Below are 17,264 nucleotides of genomic sequence, written 5' to 3'. Positions count from 1 at the left end.
GCCATTGTTCCAACTTGGCTCCAACCCCCCGTTTGGAAAACACAGCTGTTTGGGATGGGCGCTTGAACTGCAATACTTCATTCCGATGGAATCTCCTGCTTGAGAACAAACCCTTAAGCAAACAGTTGACTGTGCTGACAAATCCCTTGGGATTTGCCCTTCCCCGTCCCTGCCTCCTTCTGTGGCATCCTAGGTAGATACAGGCAAGATGTGTGGGTACAGAATAGGGACTGGGGGGAAGGGAAGAAATTCAATCCAGCCCGCATTTTAACGGCGAACCCACCCATGCACATGTCCTGAAACAATATGCAAACTGAAAAACAGCTATCCTTTGAAATTTGCACTCACAGCAATGTGAATGAGTTAGCAGGGCAGGATACTAATACAGTGGTACCTCAGGTTACAGATGCTTCAGGTTACAGACTCTGCTAACCCAGAAATAGTACCTCGGGTTAAGAACTTTGCTTCAGGATGAGAACAGAAATTGCTTGGCAGCGGCAATGTGAATGAGTTAGCAGGGCAGAATACTAATACAGTGGTACCTCGGGTTACAGACGCTTCAGGTTACAGACGTTTCAGATTACAGACTCTGCCTCAGGTTACAGTACCTCAGGTTAAGAACTTTGCTTCAGGATGAGAACAGAAATGGCGGCAGCGGGAGGCCCCATTAGCTAAAGTGATCTTCAGGTTAAGAACAGTTTCAGGTTAAAAACGGACCTCCAGAACGAATTAAGTTCTTAACCTGAGGTACCACTGTATTTAAATAAATTAATACTATATTGGGGCAGGGGGGGATTGTGAGAGATTAAGGTGCCAGTTTACACCTGGAGTCAAACCTGGGCTAGAACTTTGGAAAGGGAGAGGAGGTTTGCTTCTTGATGGGCAACTGGGAAGACTCTTGCATGCATACTTTCTCTCCGGTCTCTCCACAACTGAAAGGGACTAGAGATTGTAAGAAGAGTTGAGAATTAAAGGAAAGGTCCCTGAGATAAACCGAAATAGGTCACCCCTCAGGAGTCCACCTTTTTGTTACAACATCACTTCTATAGCCCTGATTCTTCCGAAGAACTCTGTGACTGTTGAGAGTTCTATTTAAGAAGCTGCTATCCTTTTCACCGCATAATAAAGGCTCTCCCACAGAGACAGAACAGGCAAAAGAAGTGTAGTGTAGATAATAAAAAGGTAGCCATCATATATATTTTTTAAAAAGATAAAGAACATATTTATGAAATGCCCAAATGAGCAATACTGATGCATTTTTGTTTTGTTCACAGGTGACCCAGGGGAAAGGGGAAAAAGAAGAAGAATCCTTTGCATTGAAATACCCAGTGAACACACAGTACTCAAAGGCCCCTGTTTTGGAAGACAATGACAATGTGACCTTTTGTTACTGCCCACTCATGAGTTTTTGCCCTCCTAAGAGGAAGATCGTGGCAGAGAATAGCACTGATGAAAGACACTGGGCTTGTTGAATCCCGGGCTGCTGATATTTTGAAGGAAGCTTTTATCCAGCTGTTGGGAGACCGCGTTTCACTTAGCTTCAGGAGAACCAATTGCTCAGTGTGCAGAAAATCCCAGGTTCCCTCTCTGATATCTTCAATTAGAAGTCTTTCTGATACAGGGTCAGGAAATACCAGAACAGACAATACTGGGCTTAATTGGACCAATGGGCATGAAATAACTTTCTAAAATCAATTCCAGTGGATTATGTTACTGCTAGAACTGATTTTCATATACCTGAAGTTTCCTGGTGGTGTCTCCTGACAACTGCATACACTCACATCTTGAACGGGTTGAGAAAGACGAGGTCTTCTGCTTTGCTTCTGGCAACTCTGGAAGCCATGCTGGCTGATTTGGGGCAACCGGAAGATTCCTTGTCAGGAAGCATAAACTGCCAGCATTTCCTTTCCACAAATGTCATCACAGTAGGTAAGTCAAACAGAGCTTTCTGTTGTATGCCTATAAACTACCATTTGTCTGTGGAGAAGCAAAGACTGCCTCCAGGACTTATTTATGTGTAGCTTGGGTGGCCTCCCGCCATGTTCAGGTTGTCGAAGTGCCACAAATGACTTGTGTTAGTGTTCTGAGGGCTGATGGAGGGATGGTGCTGGTAATAATTTTAACTACATTTGGGCTATCGACTTCTGTGGACATAATTGTAAAGCTGTTGCATTATACACTGTGGTTTTGTTTCGTTCTTGCTTTTGGAGCTGGAAGGGAAACATTTCGTTCTGCTGTTGCACAAGAGGTTCCATGGTACTTTGTTTCCAGAAGAGATTCCATAAGCTTGGGGGGCAAGTGGAAGAACAATGTTGCATTTGGCTTTAATTTTCTTTCTTGGTGCTCTATAGCACAAGGTATGAAATAGCACAGAAGATTCATTTTTCCACATGTGGAACTTTGTCTGTTTTTGGACTACAGTTCCCACCATCACTGACCACTGGTCCTGCTAGCTAGGGATGATGGGTAGTTGTAGTCCAATAACAGCTGGAGAACCAAGGCCTTAACTCCATGTCCTTTTGCCTCACAAGCTGCAGCTGACTGATGTGAGATTGGGCCTTCTCAGATTAGATGCCCAGATTGTGGAAAGACCTCTCCAGACATCCTTTTTATGGGTGATTTGTGCTCATTGATCGTATTGGGGTGGTCATATGTGATCTTGCTTTCAATACTGTTTGCACCTGCAAAAGTTTCAAGGTGGACATGCTGCTTTGTTCCCAGTTTGTGCATGTCCTACAACTTGCTTCAGAAATCTTGTAAGCATTCCAAGTTTTTTTCCTTGTTCTTTTGTTGTGCTGTAGTGCAAAAGTGGTCCTCTGAACAGCAGTAATTTTGGTAACATTGGAGACTGATCACAGAACAACCAGTGAAGTGGAGTGGCATGTGGAGCGTCCCTTTTGAGTTTTAGATGAGCTGTTATGACTTCTTTTTGCTGTGGGCACAGAATAATTTTAACCCCACCCCCCTTTAGCAGATTGGGAGTGTTTTCACTGATTCCATCTTGCACTTGGTTTTGATTGCAATTTTACTTATTTTTGGACTATACTTCTTATCAGACATGTATTCATTATGTTAAGCTGCCTTTGGGATGGCAATTTAGGGCCTGAAAAGCAGAGTGTAAAAAGAAACAAGTGGGAACTGCAAGAAAAGGCTGCAACATGGAATGCTCTTCCATGATGTCCCATTCCCTTTTCCCTCCCTGTTGGTTTTCTGTCTGAGTGTACTTAGTCCTGTGTGAGCTGCTTTGGGGGTTTGTTTGTTTTTGGGTGCTTCTGTATCTCTAAGGTTCCCCCAACCTTGCTGGTATCTCCCTCTTGTACATGGTTGGTGCAGTTTTGGATTGTGCAACTCACCCCGAAACAGAAGGAATGATCTCTCTCTATAGAGTGTGTTCTTATATAGAGTTGTATCCAGTGCTCATCCAGCTCTTGGCAAACCCATTAATGGCTGTGGCTAAATGAGACTCATTACATTCACTCTGTGTAGGACTGAGTTGGATACAACCCACAGGTGTTTGTCTGTTTTTTTGTTCTTTTGCTTGTCTGATTAATGCATGGAGTATGATTTGTCTTGTGTTTCCAGACTAGTAGGTAGTAGTTTAGAGACTTTTTCTTACAGAGTGCATAAGAATGGGAGCATATCTCTTCAGGGGGTTGACTATATAAACTGTTTTGGCCTATATGTGAGTGGACTTCAAGCTTGCTACCAACACTATAAGGTATTCATGCACCCACCCTTTCCTCCTGAGCTACATTCTGCCCAACTCCACCTTTCATAGCGACTGACTGAGGCATCTTTTATTAGAGCGGATACAATATTTATGTCCACAGTGCTGTACTATGCTCCTATTGCTACCCAAGAAATCTGTTTTTGCTTGACTCTGTATTTAGACACACACACACACACACACACACACACACACACACCTACCTCCAGATGTTTGCAATAGGCTGACACAAAAATGTGAATTTCAAGCCACTTGCCTTAGAATTTAATAACCATTTAGTGCAGTCCTAACTATATCTGCTCTGAAGTAAACCACATGGTGTTCAGGTGAGCTTCCTCCCACATAAGAGGGTACAGGATTGTAATCTTATTCTTAGTTTCATGACAAGATTTGTGCCCAGTTCATTTCTGATGTTCAGACTCTATGGCTGGATCTAATTGCCTTTTCAGATTAGAAGCTGGATGTGTTCTTCTGTCCTGTAGATCTGTACCAAGACTACTCCTTGGTTTGTTGGGTTCCTATCCCCATGGAGTCCTCTACCTGATATCCTTTGGATAGAGAAATTTAGCCGGAAACAGCAGCGTTCATTAGCCTTGTCAAAGCCTGCAAGTCTGAGAAATGTAGAGGATCTGATTTAAAATGCTGTTTCTCTCCCTCTTAACTATGTTAAGATGAAATGGTGAATATGTTGATCTGGACACCATGGTTCTAAAAAATGCGGAACATGCTGCATAAGTACTTTTTTTTGGAAAAGGGATATTGTACACTTAAAGTTGTATGTTTTTTCACCAGCAAATCTAGCAATCTCAGCACCTCTGATCCATAACCCAGCTTCCTGGCATGCTACCTTTCTGTGGGCAGATTTTCATCCATGTTCAACCATGCAGCCTTCCAGCACTCCAATGTAATGCTATTTGAAATTGCATTTCTGAACATATAGCTTGGTTCTGAGTTCATATTCTGTGCAAATGTTCTCTCTCTCTCTATATATATATATACACAGTCGTACCTCGGAAATCAAATGGAATCTATTCTGGAAGTCCATTCGACTTCCAAAACATTCAGAAACCAAAGCGTTGCTTCTGATTGGCTGCAGGAAGCTCCTGCAGCCAATCAGAAGCTGCAGAAGCCCCGTCGGACATTTGGCTTCCAAAAATAGTTCGCAAACCAGAACAGTCAGTTCTGGTTTTGTGACATTTGGGAGCCAAAACATTTGGGAACTAAGCTGTTCCAAAACCAAGGTACGTGTGACTGTAGTCTGTCTGTCTGTCTGTCTGTCTGTCTGTCTATTGGAGGTGTTGATGGAGTAGTTTGAGCAGTTAAGTCAACTGTAGTGTGACATGTCCAACTTGATCAGTTAGTTTTATCCCCAGGTTTTCTCATTTTGGCTGTGTGTGAATATGTTCCATGCTAAAAGGGATGCTTCTAGCACCAACACTTTGGGTAACAGAGAAGCGGTGGTGTGTTTTGTTTTGGCTTCATTTTTGGAGGCTGGCAAATTTATCTTGCTGCGGTGGGGAGGTGGAATCCTGGGAAAACATCAACAATAAATAAACTTCAGGATATTTTCTTTCTTTCAAACAAGATTTTTAGTTGCTGAAAGCCTTCAGGTGGTGGCATGGGATTTTGCTTTTCCCCCTGTTCAGATCCGCCTGGCCTTGAAAAAGTAAGTCAGTTAGCAAATAATGAAACTTGTTCTTGTTGAGAGATTTATCCGTTAGCTTCCTTCCTTGCAAAGTGTAGCAGGCAGCTGTGGATTCCTGTGGCCAGGAGTATGAATTGGATTTTCATAGTACTTTCACCACGTCTGCTTAGTTTGGAATAGGGAACCTTTATTCTCATAAAGATCCACAGAAAAGTCAGTTGGGGGTCAGAGCTAATGGTCTATGGAGCTGGAGCCCAGGTGGGGCAGAATATATTCCTCTTTCAGCAAACCCTATAAGTGGAGATGTTTAGGCCACTTGATATCTGCATTGGGTGTGAATTTATTACACACAGACACACACAATTGGGTTAAATTGTACGCACACAGAGAGACATATACACATTCTGTTTTTATTAATGCAAATGTTTAAGCTTTTTTTTGTTACATACACAATTGTTCTGTGTATGTTTTTACTACACTGCAAATCAATTCCGGATGCTTCGTGGGAAAAGATTCATGAATAAATAACAATAATATGAATTTTTATCTTGTAAGCTGCCTTTGAGTTTGCTTTTTTCATGAAGAGGAATGGGGGATATACATTTCTAAGTAATGAAAAATATGGAGCTGCAACTTGAGGACCAAGGCTGTACTTTGGTTAGTTCAGGCAACCCTGATGAGGTACATGCCAAAGATGTTTCTCTAATTGGCAGTGATTCATGGCAAATGGCCACTCTCTCTATATGAACAAATTCATAGGCCATTGACTCCTGAACACCTAACCCAAGAGATATTGAAGTTCTGCTGAAAAGCCGTTTATATTTTTTTTGCAAAAAGAAGAGGAGGAGGAAATGGGAATTTAGAGTTTGTGATGAGCTCTGCCTTGCTCCCAAGCAGGAAAACCAATAGACCAGTTTTGTGTGTGTGTGTCTGAGAGCAAGTGGGTAAGCGAGCCCTATTAACATACTGCCCCTTTCCTTGCTTTAGACTGCCCTTCTCCATTTCTTTAAACAATGACAATACTTCCCTTTGAAGCTAACGGTCACCATGGAAACAGATTACTAAAGGATGCAGCTAAGCATTGCCTTTAAAAAAGAAAGGAGGGGGGGGAGCAAGTAAGCGCAGCCTTTGGTGCTGGGAGCACAGCATCAGGTTTCTGGCCTTGGGCTTAATCTTGGCGTTCTGTGGAATGGGAAGAAATTGAATGTGCGTTGCGGAGCCGTTTATGAAAGTTTGCCATGCTTGGAAGGGGAGAGGGAGGGTGGCAAGGCATGATTTTGTTGCAGAGAACGGCGCTGGGTTGTCAGATGTAATATTGCAACTCATGCTGGTTCAATTCTGGGGTTATCATTTCATGCAAGTTAACTCGGTGAAAAAGAAAGGACATTTCCCCTCTATTTCAACTCTGGTCTGCTTCTAGGCTTGCCTCAGCCACCTATGCTAGTGCTGTACTTTATTTGTGGGATATGAGAACCTCTGAGCATAAGCCCTCCAAGTGCCCCTATTTTCCAGGGACAGTCCCGGATTTACTGAAGCCATTCCAGTTTCTGATTTGATCCTGCTTTTCCTTAGGCCATCCCTGTTTTCGTCGGAGAAATGTTGGAGGGTATGTGAGCATGCGCATAAAGGCACACACAGACACCATCACATTGCTAGGAATGCAGAACTCAGAAGGCTCACAGGGCACCTCCAGAGTATTTTTGCAGGAGGGAATCAGGCATAAGCCAGAACTTCTAAAGTAGAATGAAAAGTCTTGGTCAGGGTCCAGAAACTGCTGTTTTTAGAGGGTGCAAGGTTTGTAGGCTTCTTAAGACACAAAGAGGGCAGCTCTGCACATTTTGTACCAGTTTTATACCAGTTGAACTGACAGAAGCTCCCCCCCAGCACGGGACACGTTTCCTGGGACTAACAGTCTGGTGAGAGCCTAAGCTTCCTTTATGAAACTATAGTTCCCAGGGAGACAAGTGATGACTCTTCAATCCGTTTTATGTGTGTGTTGTAGAAATGCCCCCTTGCTAATACAACTGCTGCTCATGTTCCCTTCTGCAAGCTATTTTGCCCTAATTATCTTACCCTATCATTGTTGCAGCCATAATTTTAGCAGGGTTTTTGTTTCTGCTCTCTGTGCATTGTGGCTGCCATCAACAGCAGTGTAACCCACTTTTGCTAAATCTGTTTGCTGAGGACTAAACAGAGCCTTCCCTTTCAGAAGAATTTCACCCAATTTTCCCCATTAGCAGAGCCTTTGTAATAATGATCCTCTCTGTCTTTTAAATTTATGCTCAGATCTAAATTGATTGGCAGATTACTTAAAATGCTAAGAAATAGTTCCCTGGGGAATACTGTATATTTAGTAGCATTTTTCATAGATGATTTGTTGCAGAATACTGTGACGAACTGTACAGTATGTTTGTAGGAAGCTGCCTCATACCAGGGTCTTAGTCTGTTTGCCTGTCTAGGGTAGTCTTGTTTACTTTGAATGGCAGAGACTCTCCAAGTACCATCACCTGGTACCTGACCCTTGTAACTACAGTGGTACCTTGGTTCTCAAACTTAATCCATTCCAGGAGTCTGTTCGACTCCCGAAAACCAAGGCGCTGCTTCTGATTGGCTACAGGAGCTTCCTGCACTCAAGCAGAAGCTGTGTCAGACGTTCGGCTTCCGAAAAATGTTCGCAAACCAGAACACTTGCTTCTGGGTTTGCGGCGTTTGGGAGCCAAAACGTATGAGTACCAAGGCATTTGAGAACCAAGGTATGACTGTAGAGATGTTGGGGATTAAACCTGGCATTCTTTGCTAGCCCAACCGTAGGATTAAGCTGCTGGTGCAGATTACTTCTGGTATATAATGCGTGGATTCAAGCCCAGTTACAGTATTTGATTTGAAAGTTTGAAAACTGTTGGAAAGTAGGTAATTAGACATCTGGGCTATGGAGAATTCCTGCTGCTGTTGAGAGTAGACCACAACTCCTCAACCTGATTGACTTGCCAGCAGGCCCATCCATGATGGGTGGTGGTCAGAAAGATGGGAATTGCTAGTCCAGCAACACCTGGAGGGCAAGTGGTTGGGAAGGCTGGAGCAGGCTTAAGATAGCCTGTGTCGTGTAGTGGATTGAGTGTTGGGCTGGGACCCGGGGTTCAAATCCTCATTCGGCCATGAAAGCTCACTTATCACCCTTGGTCTCTCTGCCCAACCTACCTCACCAGTTCTTATGAGGATAATGTGGGAAGAGGGGGAATTGTGTACACCAGCTTGAGCTCCTTGGAGGAAAGATAGGACATATCCTTAGGTGCTGGGTGAAAACATTTCTCTTCAACCAGGCATCGGGCTGACTAACATTCTATGGCTACGTTAATCATCTGCATGCTATCCTTTGCTTTTTCCTGTAGGACTAATTGCAGTCGTTAACAGCCGTCAACAGGTTTACCATACCCATTGAGTCAATCGCCCATCTCCTACTACCCTCCTGAGAAAAACCCCACCCCACCTTCCCACCATATATATAAGGGTCTGGCGACTTCTGTTTCAGTGTATCTGAAGAAGTGTGTACACACACGAAAGCTCATACCAAGAACAAACTTAGTTGGTCTTTAAGGTGCTACTGGGCATTTTTTAATTTTTAAAATATATATTTCGACTGCTTCAGACCAACACGGCTACCTACCTGATTCCATGGCTTTTAAAACATGTTTTTGAGAGTGGGGATTATTGATTTGTTTTGGTTTTTGCTTTATTATGTAGTATGCATTTTGTGTTCTCATTTTGTATTTTTGTGTTGTGAACTGCCCTGTGATCATTGGATGAAGGGTAGTATTCAAATTTTAATAATAATAATAATAATAATAATAATAATAATAATAATAATAATAATGATGGAACAATATAAATACAATAATAGATAAATCAAAGCACGTTCCCTACCCTATCCCATTCTAGTGTTCGTTCCTTGCGCTTCAGGGACATCAGCTTCAGGTTTCTTTTCCTCCAAAGGAAAGAGGCCAAATTTTCCTTGAGAAATCTCAGTTTTTTTGCTTCTGAAAGGAAGCAAGCCTTAGATCAGAGTTATGCAGTCAAAGCTAGATGATTATATTATCTGTCGTTTCTAGCAGTTTCTTTTAAATGTTCTCTTCCAATTAAGTTTTTTGTGATCTTGCAAAGCTTACCCTCATCGTCTCTCTCTCTCTCTCTCTGTTGTAAATTGGGTTTGGAAGGGATTTGAAAGAGATAATAAGATCATATACATTTTAGAGCTCATATATATATATATATATATATATATATATATATATATATATATTCACACACAGCCTAACTTCTCCCACAATCTGCTTCCCTACTGAGTATGAGGTTTAAGAAAAGCAATTCCACTGCTTCCCGCATTAATTCCGATTGTCTCCAAGATTTAAATTTGCACAGTGTGTGAGAGATGTGTCATTTTGGAAGGATGAGCACCTTTTCAGATATATGGAAATATTTTTCAATGGTCTGTTTGAAACCAGTGGGGTGCAGGCAGAGTGCGTAGGAATTGGATTATAAACTAGGCCCCCGTGAATGGGAAGACATAAAAAGACTTTTTTGTTGTTGCAGTCTCTCTGCACATTCCATGAAATGTGGGCCACGGGGCAGGCAAGGAACAGCCAGCCTCTTTCAGCAGGATCTGTTGGTCACATTGCTCTGCGACGCTATGAGCTCCCACAAGAGTTTGGCTCTTCGGATGTCCTCCCACGAGCAGTGTCTTCTGATTTAAAGCAATCTACCAGGAGAAGGCTTGAAGCTCAGTGGCAAATCTCCTACTTTGCAAACCAAAGACCTCGGGTTCAATCCATGGGATCTGGAGGAAAAAGTTCACAAAGACCCCTGTTTGATATCCTAGGAAGTCTCTGCCCATGAATGAAGGCAAAACTGAGCTAGATGAACCAACAATCCTGTTCCGTATAAGACAGCCTCTTGTATTCCTCAGGGAATTCATGCAAGCATGCTTTTCAGTGTGGAAACAGTTCCCATATTTTCATAAGGAATAAAGTCAGTGTTCCTTGGCTCCTGCAGACAGATGAAAAATAGCAATGAATTTTTGATTTCAGCATATGTGTCCGGCAGAAATATTTTTTATCCCAAAAGTGAATCATAGAGTTGGAAGGGACCCTGAGGGTCATGTAGCCTAACCCACTGCAATGCAGGAACCCTGCCCACAGCCATCCCCAGGTGGACGTAAACCACCAACTTTCTGGTTAATAGCCATATGCATGGACCCACTGCGCCAAGAGATGAAATCTGGCCCAACCCTATTTGTAATACTGAAGTATGCCATCCAGCCAGGCCTAATATACCTTGAGTTACAAATGCCTCAGGTTACAAACTCCGCTAACCTGGAAGAGTTACCTCAAGTTGAGAACTTTGCCCTAGGATGAAAATGGAAATTTTGTGCCAGTGGCGCAGTGGTAGCAAGAGGCCCCATTAGCGAAAGCACACCTCTAGTTAAGAACAGTTTCAGGTTAAGAACGGACCTCCAGAATGAATTAAGTTCGTAACTAGAGGTACCACTGTACATGAATGGTAATTCCTGAAAACATAGGAGGCTGTCAGACCACTTATCTAGCTAGTCAGTGTTGTCTACACTGAGCGGTAGCAGCAGCAGCAGATCCCCAGGGTTTCAGTCAGGAGTATTTCCCAGTCTTGGGGGTGGTTGTAGGACCTTGTGGGTGGAAAGAATGGGTCCTGCCACTAAGCATCAGTCCCTTCTGCTAACAGAATTGTGCCTGCACAGCAGCCCAGAGCTATCGTGGAAGAACCTCTCTTTTTTCCTAATACTGTACTCCAAGGTTCTCAAGGAAGCAGGAGATTTGCAGTTCCACTTGCAGTGCAGGCTTCCGTAGCCTCTGCGGTGCCAAGGAAGGGGATGCCTGACATGTCAGGGCACATTGGAGAAATGGGTTTATTTTAATTTGTCATCATCGCTCTGTTTCTTTTTAGACTTGGCAAATTCTGGCATGCAAGAGATGAGAGAGGCAAAGCTAGGAGAGGAAATGAGGCACCTAATACCTGACAAATGAGAAGTTCAGGTTTTATCAGATGTGATTCATCGTGGAGGGAACAGGAGCCTCTGCCTCCCTAAGGACACAACAGCCGTTGTGATGATGGTGAAGGGAGAAAATCAGCCCTGTAATGGCAGGAGCGGATTGGGAGTTGGCCTTATGTACATTCACTCCCACCCAAAGGAGGGGATGTGGTTGTCTGAGCAGCTTGTGTCCAGGCTGCTTCTGCAGTGGATGAAAGCAGCTGGCTTTGGATGTCCCCCCCCCCACTTTGCAAAAGGGACATATCAAATGGCCCACCTTACAGAAGATGAAAGCTGCAAAACAATGTTGCAAATTAAATTAGTAGCAGCCAGTTCAGCATAGCCTTCCCTCGCGAGGATTTGCTAATCTTCTGCCCTCGAGAGATGCCTAAATTGCAAGGAGGTTGTTTTTTAAGTGGTTCTGTTTCTAACAATTTTCGTTGCTGTAAACTGTCTTGGTTGACTTCTTTTGATAACCCTGCTGTATTAATTAACAAAAGAAAATGAATTAATGACAACTGCTAGCTCTGTAGGCTAGGAAACTCCTGCTTGCACTTTTTTTATTATTTTAAAGAAAAGGGGGCAAATCATCTACTTTGCATGCAGAAGATCCCAGATCTCCAGGTAGGGTTGGGAGAGACTCCCTGTCTGAAATCTGGGAGAGCCACTGCCGATCAGTCTAGACACAGAGCTGAGCAAGAAGGACCAGTGGATCTGACTTTCTATAAGGCAATTTTCTAGGTTCCTATGTTGTTCTTCAGTGCAGTGTGATTAACAGCAGGGAAGTATTAGTTGGCTTCTAGGCAGAGTAAGTGGCTGTGTCTCAAAATCCTTGTAGGATTTTTTACATTGTAAGAAGAGCAAGGTTTTTTTAAAAAAAATTTTTATTGGTTTTCAACATAAAAAAATTATAAAACATATCACACAGTTTATCACAAATACATTCTTATTGGACTTCCATCAGCACCTCTGATAATCCTCCGTCTTAATAATTTCTTACGCATTTCCTAACTTAATATTGCCTTTGCATTCTTAACATATCACGTCTCCTTCTCCATTTTTGCAATATTTCTAATATTATTCCTCACAGAGCTTCTTGCAAACTTACAGACGTCGTCTGATCGTCACAAATACTTTTCAAATAATCCGTAAATTTACTCCAGTCCTCGGTAAACTTCTGGTCCCGCCGGTTTCGGATCCTTCCCGTTAGTTTGTCAAGTTCCGCATAGTTTATTAATTTCATCCTCCATTCTTCCATCGTTGGTAATTCTTCTTGCTTCCATTTTTGGGCCAATAGTATTCTTGCTGCTGTTACTGCATATAGAAAAAGCTTACATTCCTTTCTATTTATATCGTTTCCAACAATACCCAAGAGAAATGCTTCTGGTTTCTTTATAAATGTATATTTCAACATTTTTTTCAACTCATTATATATCATCTCCCAGAAGCCTTTCACCTTTTTACATTCCCACCACATGTGATAAAATGTTCCCTCTTTTCCCTTACATTTCCAACATTTATTACTGACTTTATACATTTTTGCTAACTTCACTGGTGTAATATACCATCTATACATTATTTTCATGACATTTTGTAGGATTTTTTTACATTGTAAGAAGAGCAAGTTTGTTTTGAAGGGGAACCAGGAGGGTTGCATAAGAGAAGCCTGGCAGATGTTTGACTGTGTCAAGCTCTTATCCATGGTCTGAAGGTGAATTCTGGGAAGGACTGCCTTGCAAATAATGCACCTGCCAGCTTTGCTATCTGTTGGAGGGCACTTCTCAGATAGTGTGAATCACCAGCAAACACAAAAGTTGGGCCTCAGAAGGATTATTATCTTCACAGTGGGTCATTCCAAGAAGGGAAGGGGTCTGGTGAGCACACAAGTCTTTCCCAGTCAGCTCCTTCCAGCAGGAAGCGACCTCTGTTTTTCATGGATGATGTTTCCAGGGAGAAAGATGTCAAGAACGAACTGTGGCCTTTTCAGCATTTTTGTTTTTTAATAATGAAAGTAAAACCTCTTAGCACAATAGCTCTTGGGACCTATCAGTCTGAACTTGGGGAAGGTTTCCTATTCAAGGGGTTAGCTCTCTCATCTCTCCAGTTTTTAGATTGATTATCTACAAAACACTAAGGGAACGGGAAGTGATTTCTATTTTACACATACCAAAGGGTATCTCAGCTGGTTAGAGCGTGGTGCTGATAACTTTGTGGTTTTGCCTGGCCCTAATAAAGATTATGTCATACTCCAGCTGTTGCCACCATGTTATGAAACTTGAGGAAGATTGTTGGATGAAAATGGGTGGGGTTATGTAGAGTTTGTCATAGCCATTACTACTACTAGCGGCAATCCTGCCCATGTTAGGTCTCTTCAGGCATTCATCGCAAAAGGAGCCTGTGGAAGCATGAGGGGCTAACTCTGATTGGCTAGGATTCCGGTCCCCATGCTGGAAACTCTTTATGCAATGAAGATGGCTTCCTGCAGGCTCACACAATTCTACATTGGTTTGGAAGTACTTTGAAGACTGTGGGTTATGTCCAACATTAGTCCTATTTAAAGCAGACACATTGGAATCATTTAAGAAGGATACTGACGGTTTAAGAAGGATATTGGTGAGTTGGAATGTCTGCAGAGCAGGGTGACCAATATGGTAAAGGTTCTGGAAGCCAAGCCTTATGAGGAACAGTTGAAAGAGTTGGGTATGTTTAGCCCGAGAGGCGATGTGATAGCTATCTTCAAATATCTGAAAGGATGTCACATAGATAATGGAGCAAGCTTGTTTTCTACTGCTCCAGAGAGTAGGATCCAAACCAATGAATTCAAATGATAAGAAAGGAGATTCTGATGAAACATTAGGGAGAACTTTCTGAAGGTAAGAGCTGTTTGGCCATGGAATGAGCCACCTTGAAAGGTGGTGGACTCTCCTTCAATGGAGGTTTTAAAACAGAGGTTGGATGGCCACCTCTCAGGGATTATTTAGCTATGATTCCTGCATTGCAGGGGGTTGGACTAGATTACCCCTGGGGTGCTTTCAAACTTTATGAATCTATGGACACAATTAACTGAGGTCCACTGATTTCAGTGAGTCTGCTTTGAGTGGAACTTAATTGGCTGCAGTTCTTAATACACATCTTATCTTTGCTCCTGTTGCCTTTGAGACTTCTAGCTTTTAAACTGTTTTCACGGATGGGGCCCAATGTTGTTTGTTTTAGTTATTATTGTTGTGTGTAAGTAATATCTCCTGATTTTAAGCCACCTTTTCTGCAAAAGCTGTATATAAATCTTGATGATAGATAAAATAATTAAAGCACTTTCACCCTCTCAATTAGATAGCCCTGCGGTTCCAACCCAACGCAGGGGTGTCTCTGCAAACACAGCCCCCTGACCTTGGTTTCACAATCAAATAGCTCCTTTTGGAGAGCAGAGATTGGGTTTAACCCGCGCGGCCACGTATCCTAGGAAACAGGCTGTGTAGCTTAGAACTATGGAGTTTGACTCTCAGAAGGAAGGAGCTGTGTTAGGAATGCAAAGAAGAAGCTGTTAATTTCTGTCAAGATTTAGGAATAATTTTAAAGTAAAGAATCTGACAGGGCGACAGACTCGCTCTTTTTGTCAGCTGCGCTAACAACTGCGAGAGATGGCGTGAAATTTGATGAACTCCATTTGAGCCCGGGAGACAGAAATAATTCAGACTCTAATTCCTCTTTCCCCACTGACTTGCTTGGGGGCTGGGAGGTGAATGATGAGGGTTTTTGCAGGATGAGGACTCTGGGAACGGCCTCAATGTTATCACTAGGAATGGGTGAATATGATGATTTTGGCTTCCCATTTTCCCATTCATAGACTCAGTTCTCATTTCCACGTCAGCTTCCTCATGAAAATTCTTCAGCATTCTATTGTGAATTTATCCTAATATGCACATTTTTGTATGCAATTTCCCCAAATACAATCCATTATTGTATGCATGTATTTGTGTACTGTACCCTGCTGTATCTATTTTTGTAATATGGATTCAGAATTGCATAGCAAAATTCAGATAAGTGTGAACTTTGCAGGATGGCTGTGTTTCAGTTTTCATATTGTTTTTGCAAAGTGTGAATCAGGTAGATTTACCTTTTAAATGTGAACTGGATTGAATTTCTACCCCTTGTTTAGGTAAAACTTGTTAGGGTTAAAGACTGTAGCAGAATCAGATTAGGGATTTCTGCAGCAGAGATCAAAATGTGATATGATAAGGTTCACCCTTCTTCACTGAGCTGCTGTTGCCCAGGAGCTATTCCCTGAAAAGGAGTTTGCAGTTTTAGCCATCAGAGAGGCCATGATTGAGAAATAAATAAAGGCCTTACGCAGAAGGATCACAGATGGGGATTACAAGGTTAGGGACCAGAAACAAGTAGTGAAATTAGATAAATAATAATTGGAGCAGAGCATCAAAACCAGATTCGCATCCGGAGAATGAAAAGGATATGAGAATCATAAGTTAGGTAAGCTCAAGGGATAAAAAGCTCAGGCATGCACGGACCAGTGGTGTGAGTGTTATGAGTGAGCTTGAACCTCCTTCCACTTTACACATGAGGCTGGCAGGATGGAAATAATGTTAAGAACAGCTAAGAAATTGAATGTGAAGGATGGTTGTGATGGTATGGAATCACAGCAGGTAGGATACGTTGCCTGAGAGTGTGGAGAGTAAATGTTCAAGTCTTCACACTGCCATAAATTCATTTACAAGTGGGAGCCGTAACAAAACGTTGCAGCTTGGGGTGCTTCACTTCAGGGATCCAAGTACTCGCATTCTGTCTCCCCCCTCACAAAAAGCCCCAGTCAGTCAGCATTTCACAAGCTTTGTCCTCCTTGTGCTATTTTATTTGGTGTGTGTGTGTTCCAGCTTCTTCCAGTTTTCCTCCAATAGATTTTGTTTTGTGTACTTCTGCAGACCTTGACATTTTTTCAAGCTTTCTAATAGATCCCTTTTGTACATGGGCAATTCTATTTTGTTTACATAAGCAACATCACCCACAGTCCGGACACCGGAAATAGCAGGAACCATGTTCTCTTATCATCCACAATTTCCACTTCTGCCATATGAGGGATGATAGGGATGACCTTACAGGATTGTTTATAAGCATTACTAAGATAATGTATTTGTGGTATCACAGGCTCTACTTCTGAACAGTCTTGCAGTTTTAGAAATCAGCAACTCCCAAACCGACTTAATGAACATGTACAGTAGTGATGGCCGAATCTGTCAATTTCACTTTCTTTTAGTTTCCCATTCCCCCCTCCCCCATTTTTAGGTTCAGTTCTCTACATTCTTCAGCATCCGTTTAGTGAAACTTTCTTCTAATATGCAATTTTGCCTGTACAAAATTCTGCCCAATATACAAAATTTTGCAAAACAATTTCCCCTGATATAAAACATTTCTGAATTATTTTGAATACTATGTGCATTCTTTTGCACATTTCTTATGTGTCTGTGTATGTATTACTTGGCTGCTGAACTGCATTGCAAAACTGAAAGAAGTGTGCTTTTCTATGGATGGCTGTGTTTCGGTTAGGGTATTGTTTTGGGAAATGCGAATCAAATTCTTCCTCCACATCAACCCTTCCCCCCTACCTCTAAAGAAGTATAGCAAAGTTTATGAAAATGTGAGGGAAGGTGGCTTCTGGAATGAAGAAACTCAGTAAGGAGCCTGGATAGCTCTTGCCAAAGATCAAATGAAGAAAAACCACTAAGAATTTGGTTAAGGGGTGGGGTGAACATTGAAGGCAAGAGTTCTTGACTAGGCAAGCACACTTGGTGGGCTACATCCTGCTCCACATATCCAAAATCTCACTC

At 42.3% G+C, this 17,264-nt stretch overlaps 1 protein-coding gene across 2 annotated transcripts in view; it reads left to right on the top strand.

The window, feature by feature from the left end:
- Positions 1-1,795: 1,795 nt before the first annotated feature.
- PLCH2 (phospholipase C eta 2) overlaps positions 1,796-17,264 on the top strand; it is a 300,920-nt gene continuing 285,451 nt past the window's right edge. For both annotated transcript variants that reach the window (XM_082229783.1, XM_082229780.1), the window contains exon 1: positions 1,796-1,929. In XM_082229783.1, the coding sequence (XP_082085909.1) occupies positions 1,842-1,929 (88 nt within the window). In that variant the 5' untranslated portion in view covers positions 1,796-1,841. The remainder of the gene's footprint in view (positions 1,930-17,264) is intronic.

This window comes from Podarcis vaucheri (assembly GCF_965113315.1).
Source record: "Podarcis vaucheri genome assembly, chromosome: 7".
Classification (NCBI taxonomy): domain Eukaryota; kingdom Metazoa; phylum Chordata; class Lepidosauria; order Squamata; family Lacertidae; genus Podarcis; species Podarcis vaucheri.
This window is presented reverse-complemented; position numbering and strand designations above follow the sequence as displayed.